Source organism: Phoxinus phoxinus, assembly GCF_949152265.1.
Source record: "Phoxinus phoxinus genome assembly, chromosome: 25".
Lineage (NCBI taxonomy): Eukaryota > Metazoa > Chordata > Actinopteri > Cypriniformes > Leuciscidae > Phoxinus > Phoxinus phoxinus.
Genome location: NC_136900.1, coordinates 23,646,879 through 23,673,040, shown reverse-complemented (window position 1 = coordinate 23,673,040; position 26,162 = coordinate 23,646,879). Strand labels below are relative to the sequence as shown.

General features: G+C 38.3%; 1 protein-coding gene across 2 annotated transcripts in view; it reads right to left on the bottom strand.

Moving 5' to 3' along the window:
• b4galnt4a (beta-1,4-N-acetyl-galactosaminyl transferase 4a) overlaps positions 1 to 26,162 on the bottom strand; it is a 153,299-nt gene that overhangs the window by 38,185 nt on the left and 88,952 nt on the right. For both annotated transcript variants that reach the window (XM_079604636.1, XM_079604637.1), the window contains exons 4-7: positions 24,237 to 24,332; positions 20,087 to 20,177; positions 19,792 to 19,892; positions 11,861 to 11,928 (exon numbers count right to left, since the gene is read on the bottom strand). In XM_079604636.1, coding sequence (XP_079460762.1) covers positions 11,861 to 11,928; positions 19,792 to 19,892; positions 20,087 to 20,177; positions 24,237 to 24,332 — 356 coding nt within the window. The remainder of the gene's footprint in view (positions 1 to 11,860; positions 11,929 to 19,791; positions 19,893 to 20,086; positions 20,178 to 24,236; positions 24,333 to 26,162) is intronic.

Genomic DNA, 26,162 nt, shown 5'->3' with positions numbered 1-26,162 from the left:
TTATGAAAATAAAAAAAAATAAAAAATTAATTATTCATATTTTATATCAAATATACATTTTTCAAAACCCTGGTGACTCTAAAATTGCACAAAAATCAAAGCCAAAAATCTGAAGTTGTGTTTTAAATTTTAGGTTGATATCTCAAAAAATGAGTTTTGAGTGAGATTTTGTTTGGGCGCAGTACCACACTTCTCCACTAGTGGACATTACTGCCCATATAAGGGTGCCTCGCCGCCTCCATTTCCATATGTGGTTTTTCCTTATTTTTAAAACATTTGCAGACCTTTTTTTCTAAAATAATTGAACAAATGCTATCTTTTGAACTCTTGACATGAAAACAAACTGAGGTTTCTACCATTCTTTCATGAGTTTTCATGTTCATCACTATTTCAAAATAAAGGACTGAACACCTTAGGAGTATGAAAATATTATTGTTGCAAATTGATAAATTACAGCTCCTCTGTAATTTATTTTGAAAATCAGTCACCAAATATGAAAACTAGAGATTGTAAGCTTTCAAATGATATATAGTTTGTCAATATTAGTTTAGGTTTAGTTTAGGATATTACTATTTCAAATATGTAATGAATTTGGGCCCACCAGTGGGCCGTTGACACTTAAGGTAAAGCATTAAAAACTATGAAACGGGGATGTTTCATTCAAGTACAGAGTACTTTACTACAGAGTAAACTGAACTAGGATGTATTCAGTAATTCGGAAACTTGTTGTACACTATGTATTTTTTTTTATGATTTGTAGCATACTGAACTTTTAGCTTAGCAAGTAAATGCAGCCTTGGTGTGCAGAAGAGACGTGTGTGTGTGTGTGTGTGTGTTTGTGTGTGTGTGTGTGTGCGTGTGTGTGCGTGTGTGTGTGTGTGTGTGTGTGTGTGTGTGTGTGTGTGTGTGTGTGTGTGTGTGTGTGTGTGTGTGTGCGTGTGTGTGTGTGTGTGTGTGTGTGTGTGTGTGTGTGTGTGTTCATTCACACGTCCAGGAGATGATGGATAAAGCCACAGTCAGACTGAGAGAGAGAGAGATATAGAGGACAAGCTCCTAATTGTCTGACTAATTGCAAACTCTGACTCAGTCTCTCAGTAACTGTGTCGAGTCGAGCGCAGACATGAAGATGAATGCGAGGAAGAATCTAACAACCTCATTACCGTCACACTCTATGCCAACAAGATCTGTCACAAGTCATTTTACTTTACTTTGTCGAACAGAACACCACTTCACCGCAGAAACAAACAGCAATATGCTTATCTGGTTACACGATGTGGATTTAACATCAGAAGCAAGTGACAAGAGTGAAAATATATTATAGGCCTATTTGAGAAAAATTTTCAAACTTCAGATTCTTCTCAAACAGTGTGTGTGTGTGTGTGTGTGTGTCAATAATTTAGATGGTCTGATGGGTGCATCGCCTCTCTTTTGCAGGATATGAAAAATAGGCAGGACAAAACAGTCCGTACTGACAGCAAAGTTAGATGGGACCATATTGCTACTGAAGTCTGACTTCACCAGAGTAGATATTATTTTTAGTCAACATGAAATCCATTTTACATTCTATAATGTGACATATTTCTGAAAATAAGTAGGATTTAATTCAATCAATTGCGAGCAAATTGGTTGGTGAAACCAACCTCTGGATCAATGAAAAAAAAAGAATATATATATATATATATACAGTACATATATGTGTGTGTAAAATGCATGTTCCAAGTTTTCAGAAATGTAATCGTTGTATTTATGTTGGATTCCAAAACATTTTATAATATTTTCAAAAAACTTTTGAGATTTTTGTCTCTAAAAATATGATGAAATGTGATGAAACCATCAAAAGCAATAACATATTTTCTTTAAATTATGTATCTTGATCATCATAAAATAATAATAATGAAAAAAAGAAATCCAAGAACATTTTCAAATATCATGAAAAATAAAACATGAAAAATAAGTTTTTGAAGAGTCACACCACTTGACATTTTCAAATGTTTAACTTGACATAGAAAAATCTTAAATTATCTGCTAATTTAAGAGGTTATATTTTTTCATGCATGTTTTTGCATGTTGGTTGTATGACTTTGATTTGTCAGATATTATTTAAGGTTTTCTTTGCAATAATTTAATTAATTTATTGAGGCTTTTCATTGAAATATTGGGACAACTGTATTATCCTGACATTTCTGACTTCATGGTCACTGAAAAAAAAAAAAAAAAAATTCTCATCATAGAAAAAGGTATATATTAAAGTTAATTTATGTGAAATTTATTGTAAATATATATTTTAAAATAAATTCATATAAAGGGACTGGTGACATCAGTCTAATAAGGAAAGTCAGGCAAGACATTAGATGGTGAAATAAATCTTACTTTTTAATTTTTATGTGGAACAATGTTTGATGATAACTGAATCTTACAAACATATATGAAGAAATTAAATATGGTCCATTTTTAGTTCACATTGACTTGAAACAAACTGAAAGCGAGCAACAGCTTAATTTAGTTTAAATTTGCAGCCCTGTTTGCAAAGCTTTTGATTCGTAAAGTGATCTGGCAGACCTATACAACAACACTGTAGGCCTAAAGTATGTACGCTTCATCTAAAGATGAATGAAAATTGAGTTTGACTTGAATCCAGGCGATTTTTGAGACTGACTTGCTTAAGACTTTTAAACACGAGTCGTATAGCTGCAGTGTTGACACCCTTGACTTTGACTTCATCGTATTAATGAACTCCACAAAGTCCCGGGCAGCGGCAGTATCATTAAGATTCACACGGTTTCAGCTCTGTGTATTCGTAGCATGCCGTATTAGTGTGAAGTGCCCGGTTTCTGGGATCTCAGCCACTTCACGGCAGACGACAGGCGGATGTCTCGAGAGGGAGTAGGAGTTCAGAATCCAAGGAGCATCAGCTATCATCTATTAACTGCACTACTGTTTAAACTTAAAGGGTTAGTTCACCCAACAATGTCTTTAATTACTCCAAACCCGTAAGACTTTCGTTCTAGCCTGACTACGTAAGACTTCCTACTTCCGCTAATTTCATTTCGCTCCTGTAGTTAGTCTGAGATAGCGGCCTATCTTTCAGTTTTCCACCGGCCTTCGGACGGCCGGGCCAATCAACGAACAGAGGGCGGGCTGAGAGCCGTGACGTAGTCGCTAAGCGCCGAGTTTTACATTGTAGGTTAGAGAAATCGAAAACCGAAACGAGACACGGGATGCAATTCGCTCTGTTATGGAGAACCAGTGCCGCCGCTCCCCCCACGCGCTGTGCGTAGGGAACCAAGAGCTGAGGAGGCACCAAAAAAAATAGCGTTCCGGGAGTCTCCCGCATATTGATAGCGGCTCACTGATGCCCGCGAATTAGTTAAAATCTTCGGAATCTAGAGCGAGCGCGCCCGCGAGACACTGACTGTGCTCCAAACCGTGTAGCGCGTGCACGGCAGAGAGAGCAAGAGACCGCGCGCGTGCCTCATGAAGCTTCTCGGGGTAGAGGGCATCATACAGGAATTATGCTTAGGGCACCGAAATGAAGAGCAGCGGCACTGGCTGTATTTGTGTTGGCTACAAATATTTTCTTGTTTCACTCTGTCAAAAATAAGTTTAGAGGCCTTGATTGTAGCGTGGATGCGTAGATTAACTACGCATAATCTGCAAAAGTCGTTTACAGCCATGTTCACTCCGGTATTTCGCTCGCATCATCATGTGTTTACAGTGGAAGTTCGATCATAGATTTGAGTTCGATGCATGATGTCTGTGGTTCGATGCGGCTGTACAGGCGCATAACATACGTCCTAACTAAACTTATCTGATTGGCTTACGGGTAACCAATGATTTTAAACTTCAGACAATCGCCCCCTAGCGAGAGAGAAAACACTTCTCTATTATGCCATTCCAGACTCTGTCTACGAAGCAAAGTGAAGTAGCAGAGTCTGGTATTACCAGGCTACTTTCGTTCATCCTCAGAACACAAATGAAGATCTTTTTTATTAAATCTGAGAGATTTCTGTCCCTCCATTGACAATCTACGCAAATGCCACTTTGAGGCTTCAAAAAAAGTTCATGAAGAGATTGTACAACTAATCCATATGTATCGAGTGGTTTAGTCTACATTTTAGGTAGAGACACACTCCCTTTATATGATGAACAGAAAGAATTTGGTCTTTTATTCACATATAAACCTTGATCAACGAACATGAACAGAAGCTCAACTGAACATGCTTGATGGGCAAGAACAAACATCTTGCTGAAGCTCAAGCGTGCTGCGTAACACGAGAATGAACCTCATTGGTTCTTACTGAAGCTCAAACGTGATGCGTAACACGAGAATGAACTTCATTGGTTCTTACTGAAGCTCAAACGTGCTGCGTAACACGAGAATGAACCTCATTGGTTCTTCAGAAGCTCAAGCGTGCTGCGTAACACGAGAATGAACCTCATTGGTTCTTACAGAAGCTCAAACGTGCTGCGTAACACGAGAATGAACCTCATTGGTTCTTGCAGAAGCTCAAACGTGATGCGTAACACGAGAATGAACCTCATTGGTTCTTCAGAAGCTCAAGCGTGCTGCGTAACACGAGAATGAACCTCATTGGTTCTTCAGAAGCTCAAGCGTGCTGCGTAACACGAGAATGAACCTCATTGGTTCTTACAGAAGCTCAAACGTGATGCGTAACACGAGAATGAACCTCATTGGTTCTTACAGAAGCTCAAACGTGATGCGTAACACGAGAATGAACCTCATTGGTTCTTACAGAAGCTCAAACGTGATGCGTAACACGAGAATGAACCTCATTGGTTCTTCAGAAGCTCAAACGTGATGCGTAACACAAGAATGAACCTCATTGGTTCTTACTGAAGCTCAAACGTGATGCGTAACACGAGAATGAACCTCATTGGTTCTTACTGAAGCTCAAACGTGATGCGTAACACGAGAATGAACCTGAAATAGCACCTAAATAAATCACAGTAAAATCACCTGAATCGAATTGAGAGCTTGCGAATTAAATGTGAACTGAATCTGGAAATATGTATCGCTTTCCATCCCTACAAGTCATACACTGACGAGGCAGGATTTCCAGGCAAAAATGACACAGCACTTTTGTGGAAATGCCAGATGCCTTATTAATTCTTGAATATGCCAGCGTCTCTATCTCTCTGTGGTTAAAGGGCAGAAACAGATCGGTTGCATCTAGGGCTGAGTCACATCCAGTGGAATCCATCTCTGCGTCCTCCCTCCGGTCTTTGCCTTTCCACAAGCATTAAGGCCACCTGGTCTTCCCACACACCATTTGTCCTCCAATCACATCATTATCCAATCACATAAGCAGGACTAATCTAATGGAAGGCCCATCAGAGACGCCAACCTCGACTCTAACACTCCAACACACACTTTAAAAATGCAAAGACAAATTCAACAGAATCGACATGCACTGAGATCAAATCTACCTATTTTAAATAAACCAAAATTTTTTTTTTATAAAGACCACTGTTAAACTTCATTTAAATAAATACAAATACAAAAATAAAACTATAATCTATCCTTTTAAATGTATTTTAACATGAATTTATGCACAATGCACCAAAACATTCTAATTTACAATATGAAAACTGGTTATTCATTTTGAGATTCATAAAAGATCACATTTACAAGATTACAATAGTTTTATACAATTAAGGATCAAAAACAAATAACAATTCATGAAAACATTACTCTTAATAACTAGTTATTTTTAGTGAATCAAACATTAAAGGGCACCTATTATGCAAAATTCACTTTTACATGGCATTTGAACATATTTGTGTGTTGGCAGTGTGTGTACACAACCACCCTATAATGATACAAATCCACCCAGTTTAAAAAAAAAAAACCATAAATCATAAGCACTGTCTCAGAACGAGCTGTTCTCAGAATCAATGCAATGTGACGTAGAATTGCACAAGCCCCGCCCACGACTGTTGATTGACACTGCAGTTTGAGCATAGACCCGCCCTGAGTGAGCTGGACACAGTCCGCCAGTGTTTCGACGTTGTAGAATGTCTCCGAAAGCGATTGAGGTGTTTTTTTTTTTGGATGTTAGAATACACATCGCAGTCTTCATTTACTCTCGTTGTTACTCGAGGATTGATCAGTACAACTGCTCTCGTGATCCAGCGTACAGTCTCCGGACTCCGGAGCGACAGGACTGACGTTACCGATCACGGCAGAAATGAAAGAGCGAGCACTTTATGAAACATTATTAAACATGCTGTAAAAAATGATCTGTGGGGTATTTTGAGCTAAAACTTCACATACACACTTTGGGGACATCAGAGACTTATTTTACATATTGTGAAAAGGGGCATAATAGGTGCCCTTTAAACGCGACCAGTGTAGACTGATTCACAAACAAAATGATTCTCATGAGCCTGTTTTAGTGAATCAAAAACCTACAGAACGACCAGTGTACAGTAGATTGATTCCTGAAACAAATGACTCTTATGAGTCTGTTCTTCTAGAGGATTAAAAACATATGTTGTAACATGTTAATCTCCATGTTGTAATAACAACAGTTGTGGTGTGAACATATACAAAGTAAACAGATTTTTCTCAGATTTTTTTTTTTTTCAATAAATAGTTCTCAAATTAAAAGCAGGCTGGAGTTCCTTGACATAAAAGCAGGCACTCAGCTCAACTCGATATAACCAGGCAAGAGCACTCTGAATGGATGCCAGCGGAGAAGTCTGTCTTTTCTTGCATTGGCTAGACGTTAGATAAGATGCTTTATCTAATCAATGCTTTGTAAGGGTGGAAAAGACTCCTGCCTGCTTCTACAGGATGAACTATCCTGCTTAAAAAGCAAAGTGCCTAACCTCCGATCAATACACATCATTCCCTTCTCTTTCTCTATTCCTCAAACTCAATAATAGCATTGATTTATGATCACGGTAATCATGATAAACAGCGTTACGAAAAGTCTTAACAATTCCTACACATTTGTCTTTTTTCACTCTCGCTGGTTCACTGACTCTGTGTTATTGAAATAATAGCTCTTACAAAAACTAGATAGGACATGAAGGTTTGTCTAAAAAGTATGCAGAAATGATGCCCTCTAAGATGCCTTGTCAATTTTAAGGCATTGCATTTATCATTCGCAGAAAATGCAGTTCCAGAATACACTGCGATGAGCTCAGTGAGAAAGTCTGTTGATTATAAATATAGTTAATTCAAGTATTGTAACGAATCGATTGTGGTTTGAGTTTACCATGCACTTCACAAGAAAAACATCTGGTTGTTAGCTTAGCATCATGCTAAATAAACCACAACTGGAATCAATTGTGGTTCGAGTTTAAAATGCACTTCACAAGCAAAAACATCTTATTGTTAAATTGTTAGTCAAGTTTACTGTGCACATCGTAAGTAAAATATTTGCTTGCTAGATTAGCAACATTCTTAAGCCAAACTCAACTGGAATCAATTGTAGGATGAGGTTACCATGCAAACTCTATCGTGCATGTGAGTATCTGGATTAGCTTAGCAACATGCTAATGGAAGACTTTTGGAATTATTTTGGATTTCAATTCTGGGTTTCACATAGAAAACTAGTGTAACCCAATGCCACTTTTGCGTTTTCTCTTCAGATTGTTTCCGTGTAAACATAGCCTGAGAGCGTTATAACGAGTTATAATTGATTACTCCTATTTCACTTGAGCTAATTTGCTAAACAGGTTCAATTTCAGTTAGGATGCTGCCTTGCAAGTTAGCCGCCTGTGTAGGCAGGAGACAGCATGGGCGCTCACTGTGTTTTGCAATAGAGCTTTTGAACTTCAGAATTCAAGGACAAAAAATAAATGCTTCCTTCTCTTTTATCTTCTAACGACTTTCTGCTTCATTAAGAGCCATCTTCGCTTTAGTCATTGCCAGAAGTTGGATACAGTTTTGAATGTGTTTTTATATCAAGTCATGGTAATATGCACAACATTGAAGACGTAGTTCATCGGGAAGTTCTGAACACAGAGATGAGACAAAGAGAAACATCAATGTGTTTCTTTGATGTTGTTGTGAACTTTATAGGATGGCAGTGAAAATGATATGGACAAAACAATGCAGCTGATTTTATTATACAGGCTGATATTCATCATATGAACTGGGTTGTTCTGTGATATCTAATCTGAGGGTAATTATGGATCTCCTTGATTAAAACAAAAGTAATTAAGTCATTATTAGTGAGCACCAGTCATGGATAAGCCTTGTAATTTATAGCACACATCACAAGAGATGAAGAAAGACTCCCTGGTCTTATGGCAAACATTATCTGCCAGTTTATTATAATACAAGCTTCATGTTAGCAAATTTACTTTTAATCATCTCAAAATGTGTTTAGTGTTTTGGTCTGCTTTCTTGCCCCCTCTGTAGACTTTCTTAAACCTTTCCATTCAGTCTTCATAAAAGAAAACTATCAGATGGTGCAGAATGAGGGTTAAATGCTGTGTTTCTCTTCAGGTCTGGGATCATAGCATCATTCCCAAGGGTGCACTTCCTCCATCCATCCCCACGCCAAGGGCAGGAATAGGTGAAAGACTTACACGCGAGAACACTTGATGAATAATGCAGAAAAATAAAATGCTCTTTAGTGACTCCCAGCCAACGGTCAGCAGCACGTGAGGTGTGTCGCGTTCCAGAGTTGTGCAGTTCTGTTTTCTGTTGTAAAATAAATTATTCAAGATCTGTTTGTTAATCTCTCTATATATAATATATAATTTACAGACTTTCAGCTGTTTGCAATGAACAAATCAAACCAAACAAAAGTAATTGAAATAGCTCAGCACAACAAATATTTCAAGTGGTTTCCCCAAATTCAACTTAAAATGCAACTTTTAATGACTTCTGCAGTCTCAATATTATTCAACCCCTTCATGACAAGCAAATTTAGTACTTAGTAGAACATCCTTTTGCTGTTATGACCTGCTGGAAACGAGATGTATAACTACACCATGCTTCTGGCAGCATTTCTGAGAAATCTTAACCTATTCCTCATGAGCAATGGCCTCCAGTTCAGTAATATTCTTGGGTTAGCGTGCTGCTACCGCCTTCAAATGCCACCAGAGATTTTCTATGGGGTTCAAGTCAGGTGACTGATGGCCACTGTAGAGTCTTCCAGGACTTCTTCTGCATCCACACTTTGGTGTAATTTGAGGTATGCTTGGGATAATTGTGCTGTTGGAAGGTCCGATGACGCCCAAGCTTCAGCTTCCTCACTGACAGCATGAGGTTTTCTTCTAGGATTTCCTGATACTTCGATGAATCCATCTTGCCAGAGGATGTACATCAGCCGCAGAGCATCACGAGCTCCACCATGCTGAACTGTAGACACTGTTTTCTTCAGCATATGCTTCATTCTTCTTCATTCAGACCCGCTGATCCATAAAGCCAAAAAGTTCCAGTTTTGTTTCATCGCTCCACAGAACAGAATCCCCAAACTTCTGTGGCTTATTTATATGATTTTGAGCAAATTGGAGCCAAGTTTTCTTGTACTTTTGGGTCAGTAGTGGTGTAGTCTTGGAGTACGCGCCTTACACTGCAAACTGAAACCTCAGTGCTTGTTGCCACCAAGTCTTGCAGGTCTTTTGCAGTCACTCGAGGGTTTTCTGAACCGGCCTTCTCAGAAATCTGGTTAATCAGCCATTAATGTCTTCCTTTTTCTGCCCCGTCCTCGTAACTTCTTTTCCTTTAACTTTGAACTTGCGAACTATGCTTCCAACAGTGTCTCTAGGAACAGTTAGTGCCTACACTATCTTTTTGTGTCCTGTTCCTTGTTTGTGAAGGGCGATGATATCTTCTCTTAACTTTTTGGACCATTCTTTTCACTAAAACATATTTCTAACATGCAGTCAAACGTGACACTCAACAAACCGAGCCAGTTCAGATATTTCATGTGTTCTAGCTCAAGCACACCTGGTGCAACTAATGGCCCTTGATTAGTTCAATGAATAGCCCTTGAATAGCATCAGGTGTGCTTTAGACGAGTTGTGCTTTTGTGAGGGATTCTATTCAGGGGGTTGAATAATTTGGGGACTGCAGAAGTCATTAAAAGTTGCATTTTCAGGGTAGGTTTACACAGATTTTTTCCTTTGAGTTATCCACGTACAGACGACACCATTGTCAAAACGATCCCCATTCACATGTATTCGCAAAAAAAAACTAAAAACGCTCTATTCTGCTGCCAGGCCATTAGATGGCGACAAAACACTGTAGACTGAACACGTAATAAGCATGTGCATGACGACATCGTCTTCAGAGATTCGTTTTTTTGCTGTTTACACTGAGACCGTTTTCAAAAACGTGCACTTTGAAACCCGTTTTCACAAGTTTGCATTTTCAGGCCCCCAAAACGCCGTTGTCGTGTAAATGAACAGCCAAGACGCATAAAAAGTTTTAAGCTTTTAGTTGAAAACGGTGTCTTGTAAACAGCCCCTGAATTTGGGGAAACCACTCGAAACACTTGTTGTGTTGAGCTATTTCAATTACTTTTGTTTGATTTGTTCATTGCAAATAGCTGAAAGTCTGTAAGTTTTGCCAATAAACCTGATTTGCAATAGGGGTTTACTAATTTAGATTACAACTGTATATGGGTCATTGACAAATAAAGCTTCAACAATGGTGTTTTTTTATCTTTTAATCTTTATCTTTTCAAAACTGATATAATGCAGATTTTTGAGTCATGAATCTGTGAACGGCTTGTTCACATTATAGGGTAGTTGTGTACACACACTCAACACACATTTATGTTCTAACACCATTTAAAATTTAATTTGGCATAATAGCTCCCCTTTAACGTGTCCTTGCTGGTAAAAAAAATCTTACCGACCCCAAAATTTAGAATGGCAGCGTACATTTATACAAATTTAGATACAAGAATATAATACATTATGCGTACTAACAGTTACAGAGACATTGAATCAGTGTCAAACACTGGATTTATTGAAGATTAGTAGATAGTAGTTTTGTTTTTGTATTTTTTATTTGTATGAAAATGCCTATATGGCACCCCAGATGTCTAATATCCTGTACTTTTACAAATTGAAATGGAATTCATAAATATAAAGGCTTAAATCATCTAGGCAGAACATTATCTACTAGAGAATAAATCTAAAAAGGTGCCTCTGTGGTTACTATCTATACACTCAGGTTCATGAAATGAGGTCGGATTAGTTTATGCATTATTAAATACACTCAAGATAAAGGCCAGGCTATGGATCACTTTACAGCCATATGGAAACAAACCCACTGCTAATTCCAGCAGATCCATTTGAAGCCATTATTAATGGCGCATTAGTGCAGAGTGCCGAATTAAAATGGTTTGCAGGCTGTAGAGGGCTTTTTATGGAAATACTAGAAATACGATATGCTAATCGACCGCTCATTCACTGCTGATTTGAAGCGGAAAAGGTGTTTCTATCTTAGAAGCGACAGCTCTTTCTTCGACGTGATATTTAAATCACAGAAGTTGTGGCTGTAAATGATGTGAGTGCTTTGAGAGGAGCAGAGAAAGACGATCATTAAATGCCCGATCAGATAAAGGCCAGTAATTTCCTCCAATTACGACCCAATCAACACCATCAGGGGTAAAATAACTGCATCAATAGCAATGAGTGTGGGCGCTTTGTTTACAAAGCAGGAATTGATGCTCTCGATTGGACAATAAAACGTGCAACAGAAATATACACAACACAGCATACAAATGTCTGTACTATGACCAAAATTTGCACTATATACCGAAGTTCGCTTTGCAAATTCCAACAATGCAATGCTATGGACACATGGAAATGACAACAAAGGACATGGAAGACAAATACTAAGGTGTTTACAGTATGTACTTACTGCACAGATTTGGATGCCTGAGACCTGAACTTGGAAAACTCTCCTGGTGCAGTCCACTCAGATCCCAGCTGAAACAGAGCAAACCAGCAAGATCTCTTAATTATTAATGTTGTAATGTAATTACAGTGCAGTTAATGTCGGGTGGGCAATTATGGTGGGCGGGCGGGGGGATTTTGGGGGCTCTTAATCAAAAGTGCCCCTCTCAACAATTATCCACAATAAGGTAAAAAAAAAAAAGAATTATAATTAAAATGACATCAAACCAGTAACGAATCGCTCAAAAGTCTGAAAATTCATATTTATTTTTTATGTATCTGCCATCAGACGTCGTTGCCATAATGCGTTGCTACAGGTTTAAAAATCCACATATTCACTCTAAAAAATGCTGGGTTGTTTTAACCCAATTTTGGGTCAAATATGGACAAACCCAAACTTTGGATCAAAAATGCAATTTAAAAATGTAACCCAATGGCTGGGTTTGTCCATATTTGACCCAAAATTGTGTTAAAACAACCCAGCATTTTTTTATAGTGTAGGCCTACATGTTTAAAAATATGACATAATTCATCACTGCCCATTTGTCATGTATAATACACCAACCAATCGTTAAGTAGCACAACAAGCTCAAATTTCAATGCACAATATGAAGTGGTTATCTATCCATCTATCCATCTATCCATCCATCCATCCATCCATCCATCCATCCATCCATCCATCCATCCATCCATCCATCCATCCATCCATCCATCCATCCATCCATCCATCCATCCATCCATCCATCCATCCATCCATCCATCCATCCATCCATCCATCCATCCATCCATCCATCCATCCATCCATCCATCCATCCATCCATCCATCCATGATCTGTGTTTTGTGCAAGATTTTTTGTAAAGAAATTCATAAATTCATATTCAGCAAGGACATTAAATAAAAAAGTGGCAGTAAAGAGTCTTACAATGTCACTGTTTCATAATAAATGTTGCTCTTTGGTACTTTCAGTTTCACCGGTGATAATTATAAGCAATGTTTCTTGAGCAGCAAATCGGCCTATTCAAAATATTTCTGAAGGGGACACTGACAATTCAGCAACTCAGCTTTGCATCACAAGAATAAATTACTTTTTAAATTGCATTCAAATGGAAAACACTTAAATCCAGTACAGTAAATACAGTACAAAAACCTCTTACCAACTCCAAACTTTTGAATACTAGTGATTATTTTACTCTTATACCATTTTCAAAGTTTTTGAGGAGTTGACAATTCACATTCTGGCCGAATCTTGCCTTGTCATAAAAAGGTCAAATATCTGTTATTTTAAGATACCTATTGACCCAGACACCACGGGTCTGCAGGGCTCCTGTTTTCTGTTTTTATATGCATCATATTTTCAATAAATTCTCAATTTTGGATGTGAAAGATGTTTTTTGTTCTGATTTTATAGTATAATGAAGCCTTTCATCTTGAAATATCAAGGACATTATAAATCCTCATCATATGACCCCTTTAAAACACTCGGAGAGGTTTGTGTTTTCCTCCAATAAACCTTAATAATAACCCTTCTCACATTGGTAATGTTTTTATATAATCCAAAGCATCGCTCTCTTGACCCGCAGGGCAACTGCAGCGATTTCCACACCAACCCTCAGTAACTAATGAGTGCTCTTAGAGCAGTGATCCAGAAGCAAATCTTCCATCTCGCCATCCCAGCATGCCTCTCTTTAATTGTCATGTGTGGCATCTCTCTCGCTCTCAATGCTTCTGTTCACATCGCACGTCGATGTAATGAATCATAATGCCTCGTGGATCATCCAGGATCCCTGCTGCCCTCAAAGACGCCTTTCATTCGACACACACACACACACACACACACACACACACACACACACACACACACACACACACACACACACACACACACACACACACACACACACACACACACACACACACACACACACGACCGCCCCTCTTTTTGCCGAAAGGAATGCGTTTGCTTTCACACACACCTTGCGTGGCCATCAGGATCAACACACACGTGTGACTCTGCCAATGCTAATTGCCTCCACTGCCAAACACAACTTGGCCTCTCACGGGTATTAGAGGACAAAGATGTGTTGTGTATTTGCGTGTGTGTGTGTGTGTGTGTGTACGTCTGCCTTCAGAGGCGAAAGCTACAGTATATTTCCACTTGAAGGTGACTACAGGAACATCTTTCAAATGCGAGGGGAAGAGAAAACATTGGGTGGAAATGTTTTGCTAGCGCACTTGCTAGCAACAGTTCTTTTAGGTTTGAAAAAAAATCACAGATTTGTAAAAAAGAAATAGCCTACACTTTAGCATAAAAAAGTATTACTATGGAAACAATCTACTTTGATTAACTCACTTAAAGTGAAAATGAAGCTCATGTAGAACCTTTCAATTTACACATATGACTCATTTTATTTTGCATGAATGTTAATGGTGCTAATGCTACATCTTTTGCTACAGGGCATTGTTGTGCAGTTTATAATTGCTAAGTGTTCTTGGTGTTTTTTGGGTGTCTGCTTGCTGGCCTAAGTCACTCATAGTCTCCACATACAGTATGGATGGATTCATTATTTTAAAGCCTATGGGATTTTGTTTGCTTATTTTATGATAAGTGAAATAGGTAGTTCACCCAAAAACAAAAATTCTGTCATCATTTATTCACCATCCTGTTGTTCCAGTCATGCATGACTTACTGGGCCTATTGTAACGCTCTGAAACGCAAGTATCAAACGCGAAACGCAAGTAAGTTTGTGAGCGGATCCCGGCTCTTTGTGACTCTTGCGCCCGATGCAAATCTAAAATGTGTTGGTCTGAAGTCGCTTCATTACTCATAGGTGTGGTTTGGGCGTAACGTGAAATAAACCAATCAGAGCGTCCTCTCACATTCCCTTTAAGAGCCGGCGCGCTTGTTCCACGGCGGATTGCTATTATAACGGCGGGTTGCTATTATAACGGCGGGTTGCTATTATAACGGCGGATTGCTATTATAACGGCGGGTTGCTATTATAACGGCGGATCGCTATTATAACGGCGGATCGCTATTATAACGGCGGATTGCTATTATAACGGCGGGTTGCTATTATAACGGCGGATTGCTATTATAACGGCGGATTGCTATTATAACGGCGGATTGCTATTATAACGGCGGATTGCTATTATAACGGCGGATTGCTATTATAACGGCGGATTGCTATTATAACGGCGGATTGCTATTATAACGGCGGATTGCTATTATAACGGCGGATTGCTATTATAACGGCGGATTGCTATTATAACGGCGGATTGCTATTATAACGGCGGATTGCTATTATAACGGCGGGTTGCTATTATAACGGCGGATTGCTATTATAACGGCGGATCGCTATTATAACGGCGGATTGCTATTATAACGGCGGATTGCTATTATAACGGCGGGTTGCTATTATAACGGCGGATTGCTATTATAACGGCGGATTGCTATTATAACGGCGGATTGCTATTATAACGGCGGATTGCTATTATAACGGCGGATTGCTATTATAACGGCGGATTGCTATTATAACGGCGGATCGCTATTATAACGGCGGATTGCTATTATAACGGCGGATTGCTATTATAACGGCGGATTGCTATTATAACGGCGGATTGCTATTATAACGGCGGATTGCTATTATAACGGCGGATTGCTATTATAACGGCGGATTGCTATTATAACGGCGGATTGCTATTATAACGGCGGATTGCTATTATAACGGCGGATTGCTATTATAACGGCGGATTGCTATTATAACGGCGGATTGCTATTATAACGGCGGATTGCTATTATAACGGCGGGTTTGCCGGCACACGCCAGGAGCTGTTCACAGCCGAGGAGACCGACGCTCTCGTCAGGGCCGTAAAACACAGAGAAGTGACATTGTATGAGGATGATGGAGAAACACACACAAATTAGCTTCGGTTAAACAGGCGTATAATAATTTGGGTAAATGTGTAATCTAGATTTTTTTTTTTTTTTTAAATCTAGATAGATTTTTTTCACATCTTCACGGACACAACAATGATTTCCCTCGTGTGTTAATATTTTTCCTTGTAATAATGTATGATTTGCAAAAATGAAAACTGCTGCGTCCGTTTATATTAGAGAATCAAAGTGTGTGTGTTGTTCATACGCTACATAATGGCCAAGCACGCGCCCTTAAAATAGCATATGACTAACGCGCGGCGCCGCTGTCTTTAGACTGGGTTTCTCCTGGTCAGTGGCGGGATTGTTTTCTGGAACTGCAGAATATCACCAGGGAACGTTTGCGCCGGAACACGCTCCTCTTTTCGCTAAACCGCCCCCGTGAGCGCAAGTTCATTCCCTAATTTACCGATGTGCGTCTGTGGAGGGAAGAGTCCGCTGTGCGCGGGTGCAAAATAGGAAGGATACATGCGGCGGTGTACAAAGTCAATTGCGCTCGGTGCAAGATAGGGCCCACTGTCTTTGCGGAACACAAAAGAAGATATTTTTATGAATGTTTTAATCTTTTGGAACCCACTGGCTTTCACTGTGTAAAACAAACAAACAAACAAACAAACAAAACAGGGGTTTTTGTTCTCTTTCCCTGTCAGTTTTTATAAAAGTTGCCAGCCAGTATCAGCACTTTTGATCATATTCACAAAACTTCCATGGCTCCCAGAATATTTGTTGTATGAATATCTGAAAATGCAATATATAAAAAGAAAGAACAGAGAGTCTGCTTTTAAATGTTTATTTTTTCTTTTTATCAGCACTTTAATGTGGGGAAGTTTCATATATATATATTTAAAAAAAAACTAAAAGCAGAGAAAATCGTGTTTCTGTCAAAGGCTACGTCCAGATCGGATTCAGAACAATGATCAGTACATACTGTTGATGGAGAACATCGAGTCCATCAGAACCCCTGTAGCTTCTCAGTCCTCTTCATGGGTTCATCATTTTATTGGGTAATGTCAGGCAGTTTTGATCTACATACTGTTAAATGTCTGTTGATTACATTGACAGCTCTTCGGCCTTTGTAAGATATTTAGCATTTTGGGCAAAAATACGTCGCGACGATTCGGAACAACGTGAAGGTGAGTAAAAGAATGACATAAAAAGATTAACTTTTTTGAGTGAACTATTCCTTTAAGATCTCTTTAAGACACAATTCGCCTTTGGCTAAGCCACGCCCTAGAATGTAGATTGACCAATCACAGCGCAGCCGAGAACGAGCTCCACAGCGGTCCGACACTTCTTCACAGCGCTCCATTGACTTTAACACCGGCGTCTCATATTTTTGGTCTCGGCAGGCTATTACCGTCGTAGTTTTATCAGAAATATGGTTAAGCGTTGTGCCTGGGGCGTTTGTAACACAGATACACGTTTCCCAGAGAGGTTGGAGGGGGGGTCCGTTTTTTCCCTTCCCAAAACCGAAGTCAAATCCTGACAAGTGTCGTCTGTGGATTAAACTGTGTGGACGTCCTCAGTCAGCGAAACCCCTCAAGATCAACAACACACTTTTGTGCTCTAAGATACATTTAGCTTTTAACCGTACTGTGAAGTTACACTAGTTAGACAGTTTTATGCTGGTTTAGGTCATGATTTCGGTTCTCTACCCTAATTGTTGATACGCTAGCACACGCTGCTAATAAACACAACTTTATACTCGCGTAGTCCGTTTGCTTTGTAATAACGATTATAGAAGTGAATAGAGACCCAGCTCTGCATGAACAGTGTTTCTCCTGATATTGTGAGTCCCAGTCTCCGTCTCCATTAGGATATGCGCTGGGTCATTTTTTGACTGTGACCGTTATGCTTTTGCCTCTATTTGGATCTTGTTGTTGTTGCGTTTATGTCTTGAATATAGCCTTCGAACGCACACTGCAGCTTTTGCCTACTTCTATCGGACACTTTATTTGCTGCTTTATAAAAGTTTTATACATTTTCAGCAGGAAGAGCCGTCACAGCATAAGCCATGTTGATACCAAACCAGAGCCCAGATGAAGTTGACGGACGTAGCAACAGTAACTAAGGGGGGGCGGGGCTTAGCCAAAGGTGAATTCGTCTAGTCAATGGACGCTATTTTTCATCTTTCAGAGATGTCTATGGTATTTCTGCTGGTATTTATCTCCTTTATACTATTCCATATATTTTTGAGCCATGTGAACTTTCCCCAAACACAGAATTACATTGAAGAAACTCATTTTGTCGATCTGCGACCCTGGAGTATTGAAGAGATGGAATGGGGGCAAACAGAGAAAATACGGGAGCAATGGAGTCACACTGCCATCATACTGACGCCAGATATTGCACTTTCTTCTTTGTGTCTTTCTTCACTCTCAGCTCCTTTGTTCACATCTTACTCTATTTGTCAAGTAGTCGCCTCAAAATCTTCACTAAATTAACTTTCTGCCTTATTCAGACGGATCTCTTAGAGTTGAAACATTTGAGGGTCTACATTTAAGTCCAGAGAAACACTGTGCTTCTGTGTTTCTCCAGCTTGGATGGATTTCCCCATCTACAGGTGACTGGAAAAGGTCTGTCGCTTCCGTAAGGACTCGCTCGGAGATTCCGGACAGGCTGTGATTCTTTTCTTAGACAAAGAGACGCCTTTCAATCGATCACGCATCTCTGTGACAGGGTATCAAGTCCTCGGCTGGCATGTGTGAGCGCCAATTCCCATCTGAGCCAGACGTAATCGATACACCAGTAAACCACACGCTCCCTGTAAACTCTCACAGGCTTCTGGCTAAGGCACTAATTGTGTTTTACAAAGCCAACGCTCCCTCACATCGCACAAATCTACACTTCTAAGCACCAAGAGCACTGGGGGAATAAATCTAAATCTAAATGAAATCCACTGAGAAGTAACAGCAAGGCCTTCTGTTCGAGGAAATCGTCACCGCCGCTCACAATGACACAACGACTGCCGATCAATGAACAATGAAAGGAGTGTTGATTGATATTTACACTTTAAAGCCTATACAATGTAATACAGATTATTGGGCAAGTATGATATACACAATGGGGATGTGCCCGAAAGCCGAATACCTTATTTTGGAAATGCACAGAAAATGAATAACGCCTCCCCTAAAGGGACAGGGTTAGGATTGCTGCGCTAGTCATTGTTTTCTAAAGCGATTTCAAAACCACGGATATTGATGCCTGCAAATTATCTACAATAGAATTACAGAAATATAGAATTGCAAGACAGTGGAAACGCATTGAAATATAGATTGTTTAAATTTCCTTTTCGAATAAGGTTTTCAGCTTTGGGCACATCCCTAATACACAATATAATATGCAATGTATATTTACTTATATAAGTAAAATACCTACATACTTAAATATTATAATACTAATTTTATCATAATTATACAATTATTTAAATATAATTGCTATACAAATTATAAAAATGATTCAAGTAATTAAATATAAATGTAATAAATATATACAAATATATAGTTCTATTAAATATTTATAAATACATATAATTACTTGAACAATTTGTTAAATTGTCAATTTGTCAATAGTAAATATAAATCCTATATATATATACTGTATATATCTCCAGTATGTATATATACAGGTGAAATTTAGATGATTATGGCTTACAGCTTATGAAAACCTTTTCACAATATTCTAATTTTGAATTTGGGGTTTTCATAAGCTGAAGGCCATAATCATAAAAATTATAACAAATAAAGGCTTGAAATATCTCTGAAATATCTCACTTTGCATGTAATGAGTCTATAAAATATATTAGTTTCACCTTTTAAGTTGAATTACTGAAATAAATGATGATATTCAAATGTTTTGAGTTTCACCTGTAAATACAGTTACTTGAACAATTTGTATAGCAAAATTATACAAGAAGGTATAACGGTATATATATCTATATATCCAATCTTAAATCCCTTACCTTTCCCACGTAGGCCAGCAGACGAGCATTGAGAGGACTTTCATCTGAACTCAGCCAGAACTCAGAGTTATCATCAGAAGAAACTGCAAACTGAAAATCACCTGGACAAACGAGAGCGGCGGACAGTGTGAGCGACAGGTAACCACGCTGCTTCTCATACTGTATATGTAGGATACACTTCTTTGATAACGCTGTGAGTGTGATTGAGAGAGAGAGTGTCACCTGCTCTACATTCTGTATCTCCATGAAAAATATCCAAAAGCAATTTATACTTTTAATACAAAAGAGCATTTACCGTCCTTGTAAGGCAGAATGTATCCGAATATTCTCAGGCCGTAGTTCTTCCATTTTGGAGCCACAGCCAACTTCTTTACCGTAGTTCTCGTCTGGGGAGATTCAATGTTTGAATATGAAATTAGTATGTAAAATAGCATTGTGGTGGGGTGAGTGAAGAAAGACATGGTGGGTGGAGAGACCGCATGTCTCATCCCTGAATGTGTAAAAAAAATTATATGATCTGATGATCTTTACAATGGAACTGATCAACACTTCAGCTGAACATTTTCATATTTTAACCCTGTGTGTGGGACAAGAATAAAATAATGACATTTATACAATAAAATATTTGAAAAAAGCAAATATGAATAATTAAGACATGACTAAAAGGTTCCATGTCAAATTTAAAATAAATATAATAATAATAATAATTCCTATAGTTGTCAAAGTGAGAGATAATGGTGTTAATTTATGTTCTATTGTATTTCGAAATAAAATGCCTGTGTGAGTTTGAAGCCGCTCCTGCTGTGTCTGTTCAGTCTCACACTGCCATAAATACTAAACAGACACACACATCGCAGTGTGTGTGAGACTAGAGTCTCCGCTATCTGTCATCTGTTTACAAAACCACAAAGACAGAAAGATGGAGATCAAGGAACAGAGAGAAGGATTTCCGGAACAGAGAGTAACTATTTTCACAGTACGCGTCTGCGTGTGCTTTTACTTTTGGGTGGGTTCTGTCAGACTTTTTTTTTTGGTCTGTGATCTATGAAAACCAAACCAAAAAAAGAACCAAAAAATAAATAAATCACAAGGTAAAAAGTTGGGAGGACCGTGTAGGGGGTCTGAACTTAACAGAATTCACACTAACAGTTCAGGAGAAGCGTACTGTATAATCCCAGCCGTTACAACCTGCAGGGTTTCAGTCAATTAAACGAAACATGGAGAGACAAGAGTTTTCAGACACACGCTCCAAATCCAGATAATAACCAACTAAACGGTGGTTATTAAAGGAATAATTCAGAATAATAGTTATTTTAATGATTAAAATCAAATAAATAAATACATTCAAAAACAAATCAATAAATAGTAAGTAAATGGTGACAGAGTTGGCATATGGCCATGTGATACCAAAATAAAAGTCATCAAATGAAAAAAAAATCAAACAAATGACTGACTGATTGATTGATTGGATTGATTGATTGATTGATTGATTGATTGATTGATTGATTGATTGATTGATTGATTGATTGATTGATTGATTGATTGAAATGAATGAAATGAATGAAATGAATGAAATGAATGAAATGAATGAAATGAATGAAATGAATGAATGATGACAGAATTGGGATATGAATAGGTGATACCAAAATAAAAGTAATCAAATAATAATAATAAGTCCATAATTAATTATCAAAACTATAATTTATAATCTCATAACTTATAAACAAACAATTAACTTGCATATTTTACTTGTACTAAATTTACACTTGAAGCATTTACACCAAAAATTTACAAATTTACACTAAAAATGAAGTAAAATTGAATCATTTAATCACCCTTAAGTTGTTCCAAACCTGTATGAATTAATTTTTTCTGCTGAACACAAAAGAAGATATTTTGAAGAATGTCAGTAACCAGACAGTTCCTGGTTTTTCTATACTATGGAAGTCAATGGGAACCAGCAACCGTCTGGTTACCAACATTCGTCAAAATATCTTATTTTATGTTCAGCAGAAAAAATAACTTCTTGCAGGTTTAGAACAATTTGAGGGTGAGTAAATAATGACAGGATTAAATTTTTTTTGGGTGAACTGTCCCTTTAAAGATCCAATGAAACCGATCAACAAGCACAGTTTCATTACTTGCATAAATTTATTTCCAGTGAACATTTCCTATGGGGCGGGGCATATCGAAGGGCTCATTCATTTTAAATAAAGGCCAATAGATTTTAATTACATCACAGCCAAGCCATGTAACCTGATTTGCAGCTTATTTAGGCTATGTTTACACGGAAACGATCTGAAGAGAAAACGCAAAAGTGGCGTTGCGTTATCACTGTTTATTCTGCGTTTAGACGAGTGTTATGGGGGGAAATCTGTGTGCATATGGTGACGCACAAGTGTGTGAGATTGGATGTAGTGTGCACTCCAGACGGCTAGGTGGCGATGTGAAGCACTGAAAGTGAAAGAGACGCTGACACAGTTTTTCATGTTTAATACGGTAAAGCTGCTGCTTTAACTCTCGCTGCTCGCGAGCGTCGCTCAAAAATGACAGAATTGTTTATTTTATTTTTGTCAATGAAATTAATACTATATTTTAGTTTGATAATGTTTTGTTATTTTCCTGGTGCATGCCTATGACGTAAACGCGTGCACGACGCCTTCACTGTCTAGCAGACTTTTGCGTTTTTTCCGTTTTTACCCTTTAGACGGGAACGCGGCGGTGGAGCGTTTTTAAGATCTCCACTCTGGAGGGTGGTTTCACTTTGTTGCGTTTTTAAGCCACAAAAACGCCGTCGCCGTGTAAACGAAAGGCACATCCCATAAAATATTTGTACGTTTTCAGCAGCGAGTGTTCTCGTGTAAACAGGGCCTTCAGCAGTTGGTATTGGGGGAGGTGTGTTTGTGTTTAGAGAGCATTTGATTGGACAGAAATATGGACACAAGATTAGTCATCAAGATAGATGTACATTTTAAACACATTTATGTCCACTAAAATATGTTTTAGATTGCATTTGTCTGTAGAACTCTAAAAATCTAGTTTTCACGAAAGAGAAAAGAGTTTTCCAACTGAGCGAAACACACTGACAAGTTCTTCTAAAGAGCAAATTCCTCCCAACGATCACATAGCTGCGTGTTTACCCAGCTTTCTGCTAATATTTACTCTCCACCGTTTCAGTTACGCTTCACTAAGCTCCCCATGCAAATCCACGGCGCTGTAGAGCGAGACGTGTGCTGGTGTTTTAAAATGCCTATCTGACCAAACACAACACTGTCACATTACTCGAAAACTCAATTATGTTTTTCTCATATCATCACGACAGCCGCCGTTTAAACCAAAACAACATGCTTTCGATTATCCCTACTGACGTTTATCATACCAATGACTGTCTATAGCATCATGTCCCCGTTTTAGGCATATTTCCCCCTTTTGTAGCATTATTCTGTTTCCCTTTTGATCTACATAACCATAACAGTATGCTCTATCTCATAAATCATACAAGATAAACAGATACTCAATAATTAACGTGTTGATATTAATAATTAACTCAGTCATCTAAAAACAAATGGTCCTCTTTAAAGCTGGCCACGGGGCCAATCAAAAGAGTACAAACTGTTTCAACATTATAATTGAAGATTATTTTTTTAATATCTCATCGCAGATATACTGTGCATGTGTAAATTCATAAGTCGACAGCATTGCTGAGTATTTTCTGCTTAAAACTGCAGTGAACCAAAGACAGTCTCAAAAACACGGTTTGAAATCGCTGGTGTTTCTGACGTCACACACTACCTTGTAACCAATCAGATCAACGTGTGATCGTCAACCAGTGGATCTCTGAGTGAGTGAGTGAGTGGAGGCGGGGCTCATTTGCATATTCATAGAACCACGCATACTAAACGAGGCAAGGGTGTCGAGTTACATTCAAGCTATTTTAAGGCTTTAAATATGTCATTATGGTGACCAACGTAGAGTTTTAAGGGATACAATTATTGACTACAGGGGGACTTTAAGATATGTTCCCACTGTTTTCCCGCTATAAACGCATGAGGTGAATATGACCACACATGTCTCTTGAGATGGGAGTTTGAGTTATAGCCGCTCCAGGACAATAGACAAACCAATTTCATCTACCCTTCACCCAAGAATACATGAATATGTGATCTGGTCTATGGGAGTTTTGAAGTATACATGAACACATTCTTGAGAAAATAACAAAAAGACATATCCAAGTGTTCAAGCGTCTGAGACCTTCATGTAAACTCTTCGGATCATTTTCAAATGATGCTGGAGAACATACAGTAATCGTTGGGTTTCGTTAATTTTAGCTATAGCTCATTACAGCAAAAGAGGGACAAAAAAAAACAAACATAATTTTTTATTCGCTCAACTTGTTATGCTGATAAAATAGCAGAATAGTTCTAGACTTGAATATTCATACTCACATGGGGGTAGAGAGGAAAATGCAGGTTCTTCCTGAGCTGAGCGACTGAGGAGCCACACCAGTCTTCAAACACGTGGAGGTTCGCTTGACCTTTAAACTGCAAGAAGACATGAATAAAGATTACTTTCTCAGACACTGGTGAAGTGAACCAAAAACTGTGCTGAACCTCAATACAATCACTGTAATATATACTGACCTCAAAAGTAAAAAAAAAAAGAAATTAATGCTTTTATTCAGTAAAGGGGGCATTAAATTAATCAAAAGTGACAGTAAAGACATTTATAATGTTACAAAAGGTTTCTATTTCAAATAAACGCTGTTCATTTGAACTTTCTATTCATAACAGAATCCTGAAAAGAAAGTATCACTGTCACCACAAAAGTAGAAAGCAGTTTTCAACATCGATGATAATCAGAAATGTTTATTGAGGATCATATCTGCATATTATAATGCTTTCTGAAGGATCATGTGACACTAAAGACTGGAGTAATGATGCTGAAAATTCAGCTTTGATCACAGGAATAAATTACATTTTATAATGTATTCAAATAAAAATAAAATTCAAATTGTCATAATATTTCAGCATATTACGTTTTTTTAAATCAGATTGATCAAATAAATGCAGCCTTGTTGAGCAAAAGAGACTCTTTAAAAAAAATCGTACCGAGACCAAACGTTTTTTTTTTTCCAGCCAAATATTATTCAGCGTAATGCTGTCACAAATTACCATATGCATAAATGATCAAATAAATGACATAATTTGACATAAATTAGATACTACAATATTGCTTAGACAAATACCTCAGTAGTTCGTTTAATGCCTACATTACTTCAGGTGATTGTATTTAGGCTTCAAAATTCATAAAAGTTGTGTTCATTGGTGAAAATTATGAACAAAACGTGTAAGAATCACATTTTTGTATCTCACAAAGCTTATTTTCTGCAACAATCCAAAAGCCAATGGAAAAATCCTATTGGGTTTTTGTCAATGGAAACAGGTTGATGCTTAAAAACCCCATCCCTGCAGCACTCTATAGTCTTTTATCAAAAATAACCACGATTTTTAGCAAACCTCTGCAGTATTATGAGATTTATATCTGAATGACACTAGGGATTGAGTCACCAAACCGCTGAAGATCCGTGAGAAGAAGGGACGTAGATCTAATCCTGTACTGACCGCTGCTGAGTGACCTCAACAGGACTGAACCTCCATATTTTGATCCACAGGGAGTTAAGCATGAATAAAACACAAGCTATTTAGATGACTGGTGTTCTGGCACATTGTTCCACACGCTCAACGGAGCGTCTACAGGCCTTCCCCTAAAAAAACACAACAAACACAGATGCGGAGAACATCAGAGGTGTTACAGCCCGAAGCTAAAGGGAGGAAAACGAGAACATTTTCCAGCCCAGTAGAAAAATCCGATCGTTTCAGAAAGCGCTCGCGGCGCTCGCTTCTGATGGGGCGCGTCACAAGCGATTAGCATCAGTTAGCATGCTAAAGCACGGATGACCACGTACAATACTGAGAATGCCTCCTCTCACCGATGTCAGTTAAGCTTTTTAAGCCCGACAAATAGAACCGACATATTCACATTAGACAGCCGGCTACACTTTCAACCGAGTATATTTTATTCCTGGTATTTGGTGCCTGTCAGAAGACATTAGACTCGGGCAGACAGAAGAGAACTGGGAGTTATTGTTTATTCCTTGCTGTTGGCGTGAAATTGATTCTTTTCTCTCCCTCGGCGAATTCTCTAAACGCGATCAATACGAGAAGATCAGAAGCACAATTCTGTTACACACCACATTTGCACACACCACTGAGACTCAGGATAAAGGCACCTTGCGGTTGAGGAACCGGAGGAAAATTCATTCAGTTTCATGAACTGGAGAAAGTTTGGTTGCATCAGTTTGCAATGAATCT